The sequence below is a fragment of the Oncorhynchus nerka genome, unplaced genomic scaffold (genome assembly GCF_034236695.1).
Source record: "Oncorhynchus nerka isolate Pitt River unplaced genomic scaffold, Oner_Uvic_2.0 unplaced_scaffold_1272, whole genome shotgun sequence".
NCBI classification, from domain to species: domain Eukaryota; kingdom Metazoa; phylum Chordata; class Actinopteri; order Salmoniformes; family Salmonidae; genus Oncorhynchus; species Oncorhynchus nerka.
In genome coordinates, this window is record NW_027040073.1 from 77873 (window position 1) to 95177 (window position 17305).

Consider the following 17305-nt stretch of genomic DNA (forward strand, 5'->3'; position numbering starts at 1 on the left):
TAAAACTGACAAGGTGCACACTGATTGGTAAAGTAAAGAGAGGCTAAAATTCTATAACGCTCCCTTTCCTCTGCACAGTTCTCTCACAGTGAGAACCAATAGGATTACAGTGTTCTACGCTTTCTTCATTTGATCCAATTACAACTTCTTTTATGAGATGAGAATTAAGTGATGGAGTGACTTTATTCTTAGCTGGTCAGAGAACCGATGAGGCTTTTCTCCTTAACCTCACTAGGGTAGGGGTCACTATTTTCCCCTCCGGATTAAAAGCGTTCCCAAAGTAAACTGCCTGCTACTCAGGACCAGAAGCTAGAAAATGCATACAATTGGTAGAATTGGAAAGACAACACTCCAAAGTTTCTAAAACTTAAAACATATTGTCTGTGAGTATAACAGAACAGAAAAGGCAGGCAAAAACATGAGGAAAATTCATCCAGGAAGTGCCATTATTTTGAAATGGCTGTTTTTCCAATGAAAGCCTATCCACCATTTAAAGGGATAAGACCCAGATTCCGTTCCCTATGGCTAACACTAGATGTGAACAGTCTTTAGACATTGTTTCAGGCTTGTATTCTGAAAAATGAGGGATAATGACCATATTGAGTCAGTGGATAGTGGGATGTCCCCAGAGCTGGGTCCAGCAGAGCGCACCTTTCTTGTTTTTCTTTTATATTGACGACGCTGTTTCCAGTTTAAATATAATCTATTATTTAGGCTAAAAACAACCTGAGGATTGATTATAAACATCGTTTTACATGTTTCTACAAACTTTACGGATACTATTTGGAATTTTCGTCTGCCTCTTGTGACCGCATTTGAGCCATTGGATTACAGAACAAAATGTGCCAACAAAATGGAGGTTTCAAGATATAAAGAGGGACTTTATCGAACAAAATGAACATTTATTGTGTAACTGGGAGTCTTGTGAGTGCAACCATATGAAGATCATCATATTTCTGACTTTCGTGACAAGTCTACTTGGCTGGTAACTGTATGTAATGTTTTGTGTGCTGAGCGCCGTCCTCAGATAATCGCATGGTTTGCTTTCGCCTTAAAGCCTTTTTGAAATCTGATATGGCGGCTAGATTAACAAGTTAAGCTCTATTTTGATGTATTACACTTGTGATTTCATGAAATGTAAATATTTATAGTAATTAAATTTGAATTGGTCACTCAATTTCACCGGATGTTGACCAGGTGGGTACGCAACCGTCCCAGGTACCCACATGAAGTTAATGTATACGTTGGTGTGTTTTTAAGTTGCTCTGATGAGAGAAACTCTTCCCACAGTCAGAGCAGAAGTAAGGCTTCTCTCCTGTGTGTATTCTCTGGTGAACTTTTAGCTCAGTTGATGTTTTAAAACGTTTTCCACAGTCAGAGCAGGAGTAAGGCTTCTCTCCTGTATGTATAGGTTCATGTGATTTCAAGGTACCCGATAGGGAGAACCTCTTCCCACAATCAGAGCAGGAGTAAGGCTTCTCTCCTGTATGTATTAGTTGGAGTGCTTTAAGTTGGTCTTTTGAGAGAATCTCTCCCCACAGTCAGAGCAGTAGTAAGGTTTTTCTCCTGTATGGATACGTTGGTGTGTTAAGGTATCCAGTCGAGAGAAACTAACCCCACAGTCAGAGCAGGAGTATGGCTTCACCCCTGTGTGTGTTCTCTGATGGACTTTTAGATGAGTTGATGTTTTGAAGCATTTTCCACAGTCAGAGCAGGAATAAGGCTTCGCTCCTGTGTGTATACGTTGGTGTGTTTTTAAGGTGCCCAGCTGAGAGAAACTCGCCCCACAGTCAGAGCAGAAGTAAGGCTTCTCTCCTGTGTGTGTTCTCTGGTGAACTTTTAAGTTGGTCTTTTGAGAGAATCTCTCCCCACAGTCAGGGCAGTAGTAAGGTTTTTCTCCTGTATGGATACGTTGGTGTGTTTTTAAGGTATCCAGTCGAGAGAAACTAACCCCACAGTCAGAGCAGACGTAAGGCTTCTCACCAGTGTGTATAAGTTGGTGTGTTTTTAAGTTGCTCTGGTGAGAGAAACTCGCCCCACAGTCAGAGCAGAAGTAAGGCTTATCTCCTGTGTGTGTTCTCTGGTGAACTTTTATCTCATTTGATGTTTTAAAACGTTTTCCACAGTCAGAGCAGTAATAAGGCTTCTCTCCTGTGTGTGTTCTCTGATGAACTTTTAGATATGTTGATGTTGTGAAGCATTTTCCACAGTCAGAGCAGACGTAAGGCTTCTCTCCTGTGTGTGTTCTGTGATGAACTTTTAGCTCATATAATGTTTTAAAACATTTCCCACAGTCAGAGCAGGAATAAGGCTTCGCTCCTGTGTGTATACGTTGGTGTGTTTTTAAGGGGCTCAGCTGAGAGAAACTCGCCCCACAGTCAGAGCAGAAGAAAGGCTTCTCTCCTGTATGTATACGTTCATGTGATTTTAAGTGGGAAAGCTGAGAGAAACGAGTTCCACAGTCAGGGCAGAAGAAAGGCTTCTCTCCTGTGTGTGTTCTCTGGTGAAGTTTTAGAACCGTTGATGTTTTGAAGCATTTTCCACAGTCAGAGCAGGAGTAAGGCTTCTCTCCTGTGTGTATTTTTAGGTGTATTTTTAGCTTTGATAGAAATGGGAAAATCTCTTCACAATGTGGGCAGTGATGAGACCTCTTAGCTCTCTGATCTTCCTGCTGTTGCTCTCTGGATGTGGAGAATGTCTCAACATGGTATCCTGTGTGAACATCAGAAAAAACAGTCAGTTGGTGTGATATACATGTTAATCAAATGTATTTTATGAAGCACTTTTTACATCAGTAGTTGTCACAAAGTGCTTAACCTGTCTGGTTCAAATCCCATAATTAAAATTATTTTACACCATTTCAAAGATAAACTTTGTGTGTTTTGTTCGATAAAGTTAATCTTTATGTCCAAAAACCTCATTTGAAATTGGTGTGTTGTGTTCAGAAATCTATTGTCTCAAACAAACATCCGATGAAAGTAAAGAGAGCCACATCAAAAAACAGAAATACTCATCATAAACATTGATAAAGGATACAAGTGTTAAACATACAAATACAGATAAACTTCTCATTAATGCAACCGCTGTGTCAGATTTCAAAAAGGCTTTACGGCGAAAGCACACTCTGCGATTATGTTAGTTCAGCGACTAGACACAGAAACCCATACAGCCATTTTCCAACCAAGGAGAGCTTCACAAAAGTCAGAAATAGCATTAAAATTAATCACTTACCTTTGATGATCTTCATCTGGTGGCACTCCCAGGTCTCCATGTTAGGCAACAAATGTTTGTTTTCTTCGATAAAGTTCATCTTTATGTCCAAATACCTCCGTTTTGTTGGTGCGTTTAGTTCAGAAATCCAAAGGCACAATAAGCACTCTCGAAAAGTCAAAAAACACAATAAAAGATTACATTTAGTAGATAGTAGAAACATGTCAAACGATGTTTAAAATCAATCTTCAGGTTGCTTTTGTCATAAATAATCAATCATATTTCAACCGGACAAAAGCTTCGTCAATGGAAAAAGGTAAACAAGAAATGCGCGCTCCCGATCACGTGCCTGGCTCATGGATGGAAATTTCCACTGTCCTCTCATTGAAAGTGGTGTATCTCCCTCATTTTTCAGAGTAAAAGCCTGAAACAATGCCTAAAGACTGGTCACATGTTGAGGAAGCCATAGAGATCTGAAACAATGCCTAAAGACTGGTCACATGTTGAGGAAGACAGATTTCCACTGGGTCCTAAGTCTTTGTATGGTGGATAGGCTTTCAATGGAAAAACAGCCTTTCAAAATAATGATACTTCCTGGTTGGATTTTCCTCGGGTTTTCTGCCATATCAGTTCTGTTATGTTCAGTTCTGTTATACTCACAGACATTATTTTAACAGTTTTGGAAACTTCAGAGTGCTTTCTATACAAATCTACTAATTATATGCATATCCTAGCTTATGGGCCTGTGTAGCAGGCAGTTTAATTTGGGCACGCTGTTCATCCAAAATTCTAAATGCTGCCCCCTACCCAGTGAAGTTAACAGAAATCCAGCCTAAAATCCCCAAAGAGCAAGAAATGCAGATGTAGAAGCACAGTGGCCACAAAAAAACTCCCTAGAAAGCAGGAACCTAGGAAGAAACCTAGAGAGGAACCAGGCTCAGAGTGGTGACCAGTCCTTTTCTGGCCATACCGAGTGACAGGTAGCCTAGTGGTTAGAGCAACCAAAAGGTTGCAAGATCGAATCCCTGAGCTGACAAGGTAAAAATATGTCGTTCTGCCCCTGAACAAGGCAGTTAATCCACTGTTCCTAGGCTGTCATTAAAAATAAGAATTTGATCTTAACTGACTTGCCTAGTTAACCTGTTTGGGTGCATGTCCAAACGCTAGCGGGACACCTACGACAACATCTGGTGAAATTGCAGAGCGCGAAATTCAAAATACAAAAATCATAATATTAAACATTCATGAAAATACAAGTGTCTGACATAATTTAAAAGCTTCTTGTTAATCCAGCTGCGTTGTCAGATTTAAAAAAGGCTTTACGGAGAAAGCATACCATGCTATTATCTGAGGACAGCTCCCCACGTCAAAATACTTTTTCAACCAGCACAGGCGTCACAAAGACAGCAATTAAATAAATCACTTACCTTTGAAGATCTTCCTCTGATTGAAATCCCAAGGGTCCCAGCTACACAATGAATGGTTGTTTTGTTCGATAAAGTCTTTCATTATATCCCAAAACTGTCAGTTTAGTTGGCGTGCTTGATTCAGTAATTCACTCGTTCAACATGCACACAAACGAATCCAAAAAGTTACCGGTAAAGTTGGTCCAAACAAGTCAAATGATGTTGCTAATTATTCCTCAGGTATTCTAATATCTAAATAAACAATCATATTTATTACGGAGAATAGTGTGTTCAATAGCGAAGATGAATAACGAAGAGCGCATTCTCGTTGATGCGCGCAACATGGCTACTTTTCAAAATGGGGGACACTTTGGAAAAACTACAAATACTTGTTCATTTTTCAAAACACAAGCCTGAAACCCTTTCTAAACACTGTTGACATCTAGTGGAAGCAAAAGGAACTGCAATCTGGGTCCTATATATTTGTATATCCCATAGGCAAGCATTGAAAAAACCTGTGACCTCAAATAAAGAACATTCCGGATGGATTTTCCTCTAGGTTTTCGCCTGTCATATCAGTTCTGTTATACCCACAGACATTATTTTAACGGTTTTAGAAACTTCAGAGTGTTTTCTATCCAATGCCATCAAGTATATGCATATCCTGGCTTTTGGGCTGTTTACTTTGGGCATGTCAGTCATCCGAAATTCCGGACAATAACCCGTATGTAAAGGAAGTTAAATAAAGGTTCAATTTTTATTTATTAATTAATTAATACACTACCATTAGTGGTGAAATAAATTAATGCATTCTAAAGTTACAAATGTCCTTGTTTTTGAAAAAAAAACAAATGACCCAGATACTCAACTAGTCTTAAAAAATGGCCGTTTTATTGCTTCTTTAATCAGCACCACAGTTTTCAGCTGTGCTAACATAATTGCAAAAGGGTTTTGTAATGATCAATTAGCCCTTTAAAATTATAAACTTGGATTAGCTAACACAACATGCCATTGGATCACAGGAGTGATGGTTGCTGATAATGGGCCTCTGTACACCTATGTAGATATTCCATTTTAAAAAATCATCCGTTTCCAGCTACAAGTCATTTACAACATTAACAACGTCTACACTGTATTAATGGTCAATTTGATGTTATTTTAATGGACAAAAAAAAAACCTTTCTTTCAAAAACAAGGACATTTCTAAGTGACCCTAAACTTTTCAATGGTAGTGTATGTATTCATTTCAGTAGGCTGTATGGGAAGGGGAATAAAACTATTCTAAAACTGGGTAGGAGTCAAAAACAAAGAGGCAAAAGTGGTGAAAATGATGAGCTATATAGTCCTCCACTCAAAATCACAAGGGTTAGTAACTACATAGACTCATTTCATAGAACTTTAAAACACTGGCAGTTTGTTTACTTCACTTCTTTAGTCTACACTCTAAACACTCCAGATAGACCAGTGAATAAAACAAATGCTGGCAATACTGGTGTCATCCATACAAGTCTCAGTAGCATGAAATAACATCTACACTGCATTCAAAAAGTAAATAGACCCCTTGATTTTTTTCCACGTCTTGTTACATTACAGCCTTATTCTAAAATTGATGAAATCGTTTTTTTCCCCTTCACATCAATCTACAAACAATACCCCATAATGGCATCACAATACCCCAAAATGACATCGCAATACCCCAAAATGACATCACAATACGCCAATAATGACATCACAATACCCCATAATGACAAGGGCAAAAACAGGTTTTTAGAAATAACTGAAATATTACAGTTATGTAAGTATTCAGGCCCTTTATACAATAGTTAGTTGAAGCACCTCTGGCAGCAATTACAGCATTGAGTCTTGTTGGGTATGAAGCTACAAGCTTGGCACACTTGTATTTGGGGAGTTTCTCCCATTCTTCTCTGCAGAAGCTCTCAAGCTCTGTCAGGTTGGATGGGGATCGTCTCTGCAAAGCTATTTTCAGGTCTTTCCAGAGATGTTTGATCGGGTTCAAGTCCGGGCTCTGGCTGGGCCACTCAGTGACATTAAGAGACTTGTACCGAAGCCACTCCCACGTTGTCTTGGCTGTGTGCTTCGGGTCGTTGTCCTGTTGGAAGGTGAATCTTCACCCCAGTCTGAGGTCCCGAGTGCTCTCAAGTTGGTTTTCATAAAGGATCTCTCTATACTTTGCTACGTTCATCTGTCCCTTGATCCTGACTAATCACCCAGTCCCTGCCGCTGAAAAACATCCCCACAGCATGCTGCTGCCACCACCATGCTTCACCGTAGGGATGGTGCCAGGTTTTCTCCAGACATGACGCTTGGCATTCAGGCCAAAGAGTTCAATCTTGGTTTCATCAGACCAGAGAATCTTGTTTCTCATGGTCAGAGTCATTTAGGTGCCTTTTGGCAAATTCCAAGCGGACAGTCATGTGCCTTTTACGGAGGAGTGGCTTCCGTCTGGGCACTCTACCATAAAGGCATGATTAGCGGAGTCCTGCAGAGATGGTTGTCCTTCTGGAAAATTCTCTCATCTCCATAGAGGAACTCTGGAGCTCTGACAGAGAAGAACCATCGGGTTCTTGGCCACCTCCCTGACCAAGGCCCTTCTCTCCCATTTGCTCAGTTTGGCCAGGTGGCCAGCTCTAGGAAGAGTCTTGGTGGTTCCAAACTTCTTCCATTGAAGAATAATGGAGGCCTCTGTGTTCTTGGGGACCTTTAATGCTGCAGAAATGTTTTGGTACCTGTCTCCAGATCTGTGCCGACACAATCCTGTCATGGAGCTCTACGGACAAATCCTTCCACCTCATGACTTGGTTTTAACTCTGACATGCAGTGTCAAATGTGGGACCTGACATAGACAGGTGTGTGCCTGTCCAAATCATGTCCAATCAATTGAATTTACCACAGGTGGACTCCAATCAAGTTGTAGAAACATCTCAAGGATCATCTCATAGCAAAAGGTCTGAAAACTTATGTAAATAAGCAATTATTATTTTTTTAAATTACATTTGCAAGACTTTCTAAAAAACTGTTTTGGCTTTGTCATTATGGGATATTGTGTGTAGATTGACGAGGAAAAACATGTAATCAATTTTAGAAGAAGGCTGTAACGTACCAAATTGGGAGAAATGGGAGGGGTCTGACAGTGCCCTCGGAAAGTATTCAGACCACTTGACTTTTTCCACATTGATATGTTACAGCCTTATTCTAAAATTAAATAAAAAAATATCCTCAGCAATCTACACACCCACATAATGACAAAGCTAAAACAGGTTTAGAGTTTTTTGCAAATTTATAAAAATAAAATAAAATAAAAATTAACAAAAAAAACAGAAAAACAAAACAAACTAAAAATTGAGTTCAGATGCTTCCTGTTTCCATTGATCATCCTTGAGATGTTTCTACAACTTGATATATAAAAAATATTAAATATATACTACTGTTCAAAAGTTTGGGGTTACTTAGAAATGTCCTTGTTTTGAAAGAAAAGCACATTGACTGTCCATTAAAATAACATCAAATTGATCAGAAATACAGTGTAGACATTGTTATTGCTGTAAATGACTATTGTAGCTGGAAACGGCAGATATTTTATGGAATATCTACATAGGCGAACAGAGGCCCATTATCAGCAACCATTACTCCTGTGATCCAATGGCATGTTGTGTTAGCTAATCTAAGTTTATCATTAGAAAACCCTTTTGCAATTATGTTAGTACAGCTGAAAACTGTGGTGCTCAGTAAAGAAGCAATACAACTGGCCTTTGCAACTCTGCCTGGAAGGCCAGCATCCCGGAGTCTCCTCTTCGCTGTTGACGTTGAGACTGGTGTTAAGTGACCCCAAACTTTTGAAATGAACTCAGGTGCATCCTGTTTCCATTGATCATCATTGAGATGTTTCTACAACTTGATCTATAAAATATTAAATATATATGTATCAGATATAAATCATCAGGATGTGGTAGTGTACTGGTTATTGTTAACACTTCTCCAATCGTTGTTGAGATCTGATATTCTCGAGACGAAGGTCTATATCATATTTCTCAAATACTTTTCAGGCTAAATTCCAGCCGACCATGGAGAGAACAGTAATGCCTAACTATACCGAAAACAATACATAAATACAACATGTAAAGTGTTGGTCCCATGTTTCATGAGCTGAAGTAAAAAAAATCTCTGAAATTTTCTAACAAGCACAAAAAGCTTATTTCTCTCAAATTGTGTGCACAAATATGTTTACATCCCTGTTAGTGAGCATTTCCCCTTTACCAAGATAATCCATCCACCTGACAGGTGTGGCATATCAAGAAGCTGATTAAACAGTTTAATCACTACACAGTTGCACCTTGTGCTGGGAACAATAAAAGGACACTTTAAAAGGTACAGTTGTTTTCCCAGAGAATTGAATGTTAATTTCTCTACCATAAGCTGCCTCCAACGTCGTATTAGAGTATTTGGCAGTACGTCCAACCAGCCTCACAATCGTAGACCACGTGTAACAACGTCAGCCCAGGACCTGAGGTGGGTCTGCCTGCCAAGTGGGTGGGCCTATGCCTTCCAAGGCCCACCCATGGCTGCACCCCTGCCCAGTCATCTGAAATCTACAGGTTAGGGCCTAATTCATTTCCATTGACTGATGCCCTTATTATATATATATATATGTTTTGTGCATTTAACCTTTATTTAAGTAGGCAAATCAGTTAAGAACAATTCTTACTAACAATGACGGCCTTCCGGGGTAACAGTGGGTTAACTGCCTTGATCAGGGGCAGAACGACAGATTTTTACCTTGTCAGCTCAGGGATTCGATCCAGCAACCTTTCGGTTACTGGCCCAATGCTCTAACCACTAGGCTACCTGCCACCCCTTAAATGAACTATAACTCAGTAAAATCGTTGAATTTGTTGCATGTTGCGTTTATATTTATGTACACTATTTTAATTCAAGAACCTGGTGAAGAGCTACAAAAGGAAGTAAATAGCCCCAATGGACTGAAAGATGATGGAATTTCATCAAACTTATGAGCTCCCAAGTGGCACAGCGGTCTAAGGCACTGCATCTCAGTGTTAGAGGCGTTACTACAGACACCCTGGATAGATTCCAGGCTGTATCACAGCGGTCTAAGGCACTGCATCTCAGTGCTAGAGGCGTCACTACAGACACCCTGGTTAGATTCCAGGCTGTATCACAACAGGCCGTGATTGGGAGTCCCATAGGGCGGTGCACAATTGGCCAAGTGTCATCCGGGTTTGGCCGGTGTAGGCCGTCATTGTAAATAATAATTGGTTCTTAAATGACTTGCCTAGTTAAATAAAGTTAAATTATATTAATAATAATAGTTAGGCTCTTCATGAGCATTAGCTGCTACTTCACTCAATCCCGTTTTTAAAAGTCTCCCTGTGTGACATTCCTTGAGACCAACCAGAAATGTATCCTTGGCCAAATATTCCCAGATTTTCATAAAAACAGCCAAACATGTTCTCTCGTTTCTGCGTCACCAAATGTTGTGTGAGACAAAAGAGTAGGCTAGGTGAGCATCAATCACTAGTTCGGTGCAGCAGACTGCAGGGGTGTAGTGCTGCAAGTGATGAGCCGCCACAATGGTGTTTGTTTAGTAAAGTTAGATCAATGTCTTGGACGATCACCTAATGATTAATTAGTAGTCAACATCACCAAATATTATAGCATAACATTACTGTTACAACAAAAACAACACCTCATATCTTAGGAGATTTTAGGATGGTTTGCTGAATCGTCCCAAACTCAACAGCACCATGAGGGAGAATGTGTTTTGATTAAAACAAAATACAGGAAGTCTATTTAATTTAACACCATCTGCTCTAATTTTCTAACCAAACAGTAATTCAAGAAGATTTAAATGCATATTCCCATGAAATTGATTGAGATCAAACGATTGTCATGCAGACGCAGCTTGGTCATTTCACTGGTAAAACGTGAAGAATTATCATTCAATATTGACAGTGATGATGCCATGGCCTATTTTGAAATGAGCTATGCCTAACTTAGTGATTGAGGGTATTAAACATTTTCAACGTTCTTGAGACAATGTGTGGGCAAAGGCAGGCGTTACAAGTTTAAATTGTTTTTGCTTCGCTGTGAAGTCTTGAGTTGTTCAGGGATGTGTGATGTCAGAGTTACAGAATTCAACCTAGCAATAGACTGGTCATAACTTATGGAAGTCTAATTTATGAAGTTAACTTATAGATAGAACCAGCTCTTACCGTGACTAACAGTTGTCCTAATCTCCTCCTCTTCTTCATCTTTAATGTTGACATTCAGCTCCAGTGTTTGACTGCAGTCTTCCAGCTTCACTGATGCCATCTCTGGATCCTGCAGAGCAAACTGGGCTCCACTGTCACAATCAGGACCCAGTGACTGTAGGTTTGGACTCAGTGTGGAAGGAGAGTGGCAGGCTGGGTTTGTCCTCACTGTTGATGTTACCGGCCTCAGACTTAATCTGAGTCGGTCTGTAGTAATAAAGACAAACGGACACAAAAGTTATTTTCTTGACAGTTCTGGTACTTTATTCTGTAAAAATATTTTCTCGTTTTTCTTGTTCAATTATCTCATTTCAGTAGATCCGGTAGCTAATCCTTGACAAAACATTCATTCACATTAGACACAAAGTACAGATTTTAAATTGCACAACATAAGTGCACTTAATCTATAGTAGATTTCCTAAATTCACATAAATGCATAAATGACTCAAAAACCATTTAGTACAAGATCACAGTATGTTTCAGGCAGCACTATGTACTATTTTATGAATAACCTTGTCTTCACTGTATTATTTCACTCACAGAAAACAATTGTATTTCCCATTCACACCATATTAAGAATTATCAGGGGTCGTACAGTGGCAAGTCAAATTCAAGGACTTTTCAGTCACTAATATTAATTTACTTGAAGCCCCGTGTGAAAACCCTGAATTATAGATAAATATAGAAACAACTGAATGTGTCTGAATATTAGTACACATGTAAAGAACTGATAATCATTACATTCAGCTTCAAAACTGTAGAGCAACTGAAATGTCTCTCTCTGATGAGGCACTACCTGCACTGAAGTCGTTGATGCAGTTGGTATCATGGAGGTCCACAAACAAACGTTTGGTATGTCTGTCTAATTCTGTACTAAGAAAATAAACCAAGAAATGTTGATAACTTCTACCACACCCTCCCCTTCCCCAAAAAATCTCCCACACCCCCAATAAACTATTCAAAGATCCCTTTCTGTGTTTGCAAACATTGGGGTTTATATCATGCTGAGACAATCCACCCCCATAATATCCAGATTTCAGTAACAGGCTGCAGTTTCAAGATAACTTTAAAACCATGTCTGGACTAGTAGAAAGACCAGTCTGACAGTAGGTCCTCTTACTACAGGACCAGCCATGGAAGCTCCAGGACCAGCCACAGCTCCAGAATGTGTCTGAACTAGTCTGACAGTAGGTCCTCTTACTACGGGACCAGCCATGGAAGCTCCATCAGTCTGGTCCTCTTACTACGGGACCAGCCATGGAAGCTCCATCAGTCTGACAGTAGGTCCTCTTACTACAGGACCATCTTATGGAAGCTCCATCAGTCTGCACACAGGAAAATAAACCCTCCACCAGTCTGTCAGGACCAGCCATGCAAAGCTCCATCAGATTCTGACAGTAGAGTCTCTTACCTGGGATCCAGCCATGGAAGCTCCATCAGTCTTTGTCCTCCTCCCCCTGAAAAGGACCAGCCAATTGCAACACTTAACTGTCACATTGCTCCAACATTCAGCGTAATCAAGTTCCCCAGTCCACACTTGGTCATCTTTTCACGGGACCAGCCATGCTCCATCAGTCTCTTTGGTCCACTTAAAAACCAGCCATGGATGCTCCATCAGTCTGACAGTAGGTCCTCTTCAACAGGACCAGCCATGGAAGCTCCATCAGTCTGACAGTAGGTCCTCTTACTACAGGACCAGCCATGGAAGCTCCATTGTCTGACAGTAGGTCCTCTTACTACGGGACCAGCCATGGAAGCTCCATCAGTCTGACAGTAGGTCCTCTTACTACGGGACCAGCCATGGAAGCTCCATCAGTCTGACAGTAGGTCCTCTTACTACGGGACCAGCCATGGAAGCTCCATCAGTCTGCACTGTAGTTCCACCAGTCTGTCTTAATGCCTCTGCATATGATAATCATGACAGATTCTATATCTCTGAGCATCTCTCTGCACCTGGCATCCACCAAATGCTGCTCTTTGTCCTCCCACAATTGCAACACTTAACTGTCACATTGCTCCAACATTCACTGTAAGGATGTTCCCCCAACCTTGGCACATCTTTTCACTCAACAGTTACATGTCCCATTCTTTGGCATGATGTAAGGAGTTTTTATAAGCCACATTTGATTGGTTGAATGACCTGAATTGCTTCCTGTCTCTGACATTGAAGTTTAAGGAATCCTATTCTGTACTTTTCCAACAAAACCTTCTAACACCTCAATCAAGCACTTTAAGCTTCAACCACTCTGTCTCCCTTCACATGTTCTTTAACAATATCATCCATGGACATAGATATTGGGACCTCAGAGATTATTACTCCCTTCAATTTAGCATAAGCTCCAGGGTCATGGCTTCTGAGCATCATCCCATTATGATTTTCCCATTTGAAGAATCTTCCCTTGCTGAACCTGACCAGCACAAGATATTAACAATCTACCATTTATTTTTTATTTCACCTTTATTTAACCAGGTAGGCTAGTTCAGAACAAGTTCTCATTTACATGGATGCAGCCTAGTTTAACTTCAACTCTTTTTTATGGCCTTGGTTAATCAGATAGGGCCTCATTTACACCCTGTGGTTTCCTCAAACACCATCCCAACTTTCCACCTGGACACATTATTACTCTAGTTCCCTACCTTGGGCCTCTAGTTACTATACTACATGCGCCTCTGCTTCCAGTATCATTATCTCTGTTCTTCCTATGTCTTTCCACTACAGAACATTCAAATACTAGGCCCTCATCCTCCCACTCCCATCAAAGAACTGTCCCCCACATTGATCGCATTCCAGCACAGCTGTTGCTTCTCAAACTCTCCATTTCCATTGTTTCATTGGTGTCAAACTCATTCCATTGAGGGCCAATTCTCATCAGGGTTTTCAATTAAAACCTAGACAATCAGATGAGGGGAGTTCCTTTCTAAATAGTGACCTTAATTCATTAATCAAGTACAAGGTGGAGCGTGAGTGGTCCTCCATGGAATGAGTTTGATACGTGTGACCATTAATCGACGCCATTCCATCAGTTGGTACCAAATGGTGAAGGATAACTTCAGAAAGCCCCCTCTCATTTTGACACTCCATCACACAGCCTCATGTCGCCATTTCACCACGAGCAAACTCCTAGAAAGACGACCAAAACCGTTGAAGCCGCCATTTGACCAGCCTCGTCTGTCAAACCATCCTGATCTCGCGAGCTTACATTAACGAAACAGTGTATGTAAACTCGCGAGAACAGGATGGTTGGACGAGGCTATTTAACAGCTCATAAACAACATTTTACACAAAACCAAGAACATGTAAATTGAACTCAAATAAGTGGAATCTTTATGAAATGACTTTGACGAAATTATGTACATACACTCAGATAAACCCAAAGTCTAGTTATGATTTTGAAAAAATCGTTTTAAATCACGTTCTTCACTCACTCAGTTTGACCCCAAAATAACACGTACAATTAAAACCTTTACCAAACGTGATAATACATTGACTGATTTGTTACCTAGCGTGTTATATATTCTTTCGACATTAGAAAGTTTAAACATGCTATTACATACCTACAATGATACATTTGAAACGGACACAACCACTATCGACAAAACAACACAGTTCTGTGGTTTTCTACCCGGAACTTCCTGTTCCCAACTACGACATGTATTTTTGCAACAGCGTCATCTTCTCTGGTGTACTGACGTTAAACACAACTATGGGGTACAATATATATGTTGCTATGTTATTCAGGAACGTGTCAAGACCTGACCCTCAGAGCCTACCTTCTGTTGACCCTGTTGACTCATCAGTAGGAAAGATTTGTTTCACTTTTGGTCCATTCAACAACAGAGCGATACGATCCTTGTTTCAGCAGGATGTTGTATCTATACCTTATGTCATGCCTTATTGGAATGGATTTATTGATAATATCTGTTAGAAAAAAGTTTGGATGTTGCCACACACATACCTACTTGTTAACAAAATTAAGGAAGTTTCCTTTAAAATTATTCATAAATATTATCCTGCCAACCACAATATGAAGAAGTTTAAGGAAAACATCAACTCAAATTGCTCCTTTTGTAATGACCACCCAGAAACAGTGTTGCATCTTTTTTGGCATTGTATGCATGTAAGAAAACTGTGGCAAGACATCAGTAGGTTTATAATTGAACACATTTATGAAGATTTTACACTATTGTGGAGAGATGGACTGTTTGGATTCTTTACATACAATAGAAATAAGCTGAAACATTTTTCTGTAATTAATTTAATTATTCTTTTGGCCAAATTTCATATACACAAATGTAAATTTACAAACAGAAAACCACATTTTCGTACACTACAAAAGGAAATGTAACTGTATTTTAAGACGGTTAAATGCTCTACTAACAAAAAAGCTGTTAGAATTGTAAGTATATGCATGTCCCTTAAGGTCCTTGTGTAATTGTAATGTGATATTGTACCCCTAGCTCGATTGTCTATTGTTTATAATCTATGTATGCTCGTGTTCCCTCGTGTGCTTTATGTATTGATTTGATATAAAAAAATAAAAAAAAAAATAAATAAAAAAATGTCGTAGTGGGGAACAGGAAGTTCCGGGTCGAAACGACAGAACTGTGTTGTTTTGTCGATAGTGGTTGTGTCCGTTTCAAATGTATCATTGTAGGTATGTAATAGCATGTTTAAACTAGCTAATGTCGAGAGAATATATAATACGATAGGTAACAAATCAGTCAAGGTATTATCACGTTTGGTAAAGGTTTTAATTGTATGTGTTATTTTGGGGTCAAACTGAGTGAGTGAAGAACGTGTAAAAAAATATTTTACAAGTCGCATAACTAGACTTTGGGTTTATCTGAGTGTATGTACATAATTTCGTCAAAGTAATTTCATAAAGATTCACTTATTTGAGGTCGTTTGTAATGTTCTTGGTTTTGTGTAATGTTTATGAAAGATTCCGAGTTTTAATGTAAGCTCGCGAGATCTGGATGGTTCGTACGATGCAAGTCAAAAGGCGGCAACGGTTTCGGTTGTCTTTCAAGGAGTTTGCTCGTGGTGAAATGGCGACATGAGGCTGCGTGATGGAGTGTCAAAATAGAGGGAAGTTAACTGAAGTTATCCTTCACCATTTGGAGAGAGATGCCAACTGCATGGAATGGCGTCGATTAATGAGGATGAATCGGAGCACGTATCAATCTCATTCCACGGAGGACCAAGTGTCTGCGGGTTTTCGCTCCACCCTTGTACTTGATTAATGAATTAAGGTCACTATTTAGAAAGGAACTCCCCTCATCTGATTGTCTAGGTTTTAATTGAAAGGAAAAAAGGAACACCTGATGAGAATTGGCCCTCAATGGAATGAGTTTTGCACCAATGAAACAATGGAAATGGAGAGTTTGAGAAGCAACAGCTGTGCTGGAATGCGATCAATGTGGGGGACAGTTGTGATGATATGGAGCTGGAGGATGAGGGCCTAGTATGTGAATGTTCTGTAGTGGAAAGACATAGGAAGAACAGAGATAATGATACTGGAAGCAGAGGCGCATGTAGTATAGTAACTAGAGGCCCAAGGTAGGGAGCTAGAGTAATAATGTGGAAAGTTGGGATGGTGTTTGAGGAGACCACAGGGCCTCATTCACACCCTGATTAACCAAGGCCATAAAAAGAGGTGAAGTTAAACTGGGCCGCATCTGTGTAAATGAGAACTTGTTCTGAATTTGCCCACCTGGTTAAATAAAGGTGAAATAAAATATTGAAAGTGGTAGATTGTTAATATATTGTGCTAGTCAGGTTCAGCAAGGGAAGATTCTTCAAATGGGAAATCATAATGGGACGAAGCTCAGAAGCCATGACCCTGGAGTTTATGCTAAATTGAAGAGAGTAATAATCTCTGCGGTCCCAATATCTATGTCCATGGATGATATTGTTAAATAACATGTGAAGGGAGACAGTGGTTGAAGCCTAAAGGTTGATCAGTAGGAAAGAGGGTTAAAGAAGTGAAAGCTTATCAGTGCTGTTGAGGTGTAAGAAGGTTTTGTCTGGAAAAGTACAGAATAGGATTCCTTAGCTTCAATGTCAGTGATTTTGACCCAGCCTCATCAATCAACCAATCAAATGTATTTATAAAGCCCTTCTTACATCAGCTGATGTCACAAAGTGCTGTACAGAAACACAGCCTAAAACCCCAAACAGCAAGCAATTCAGGTGTTGAAGCACAGTGGCTAGGAAAAACTCCCTAGAAAGGCCAGAACCAAGGAAGAAACCTAGAGAGGAACTTTTTTGATTGGTGGCCAGTCCTCTTCTGGCTGTGCTGGGTGGAGATTATAACAGAACATGGCCAAGATGTTCAAATGTTCATAGATGACCAGCAGGGTCAAATATCAATAATCACAGTGGTTGTCGAGGGTGCAACA

The 17305-nt window shown here is 39.9% G+C and overlaps 2 protein-coding genes across 3 annotated transcripts in view; one reads left to right on the top strand and one right to left on the bottom strand.

Annotated features, from left to right (window-relative positions):
* Window positions 1-1393: 1393 nt before the first annotated feature.
* LOC135568999 (zinc finger protein OZF-like) overlaps window positions 1394-17305 on the bottom strand; it is a 64848-nt gene continuing 48936 nt past the window's right edge. Inside the window, exons 3-4 of the mRNA XM_065015788.1 lie at window positions 10865-11110; window positions 1394-2712 (exon numbers count right to left, since the gene is read on the bottom strand). Coding sequence (XP_064871860.1) covers window positions 1493-2712; window positions 10865-11110 — 1466 coding nt within the window. The 3' untranslated portion in view covers window positions 1394-1492. The remainder of the gene's footprint in view (window positions 2713-10864; window positions 11111-17305) is intronic.
* The window catches only part of LOC115110023 (zinc finger protein 27-like), a 47241-nt gene continuing 45402 nt past the window's right edge, over window positions 15467-17305 (top strand). The window contains exon 1 of one of the 2 annotated variants that reach the window (XM_065015800.1): window positions 15467-15558. The gene's annotated coding sequence lies outside the window, so the exon portion shown is untranslated. Of the gene's footprint in view, window positions 15559-15862; window positions 16157-17305 lie in introns of those variants that run through there. The other variant, XM_065015799.1, reaches the window with a different exon arrangement.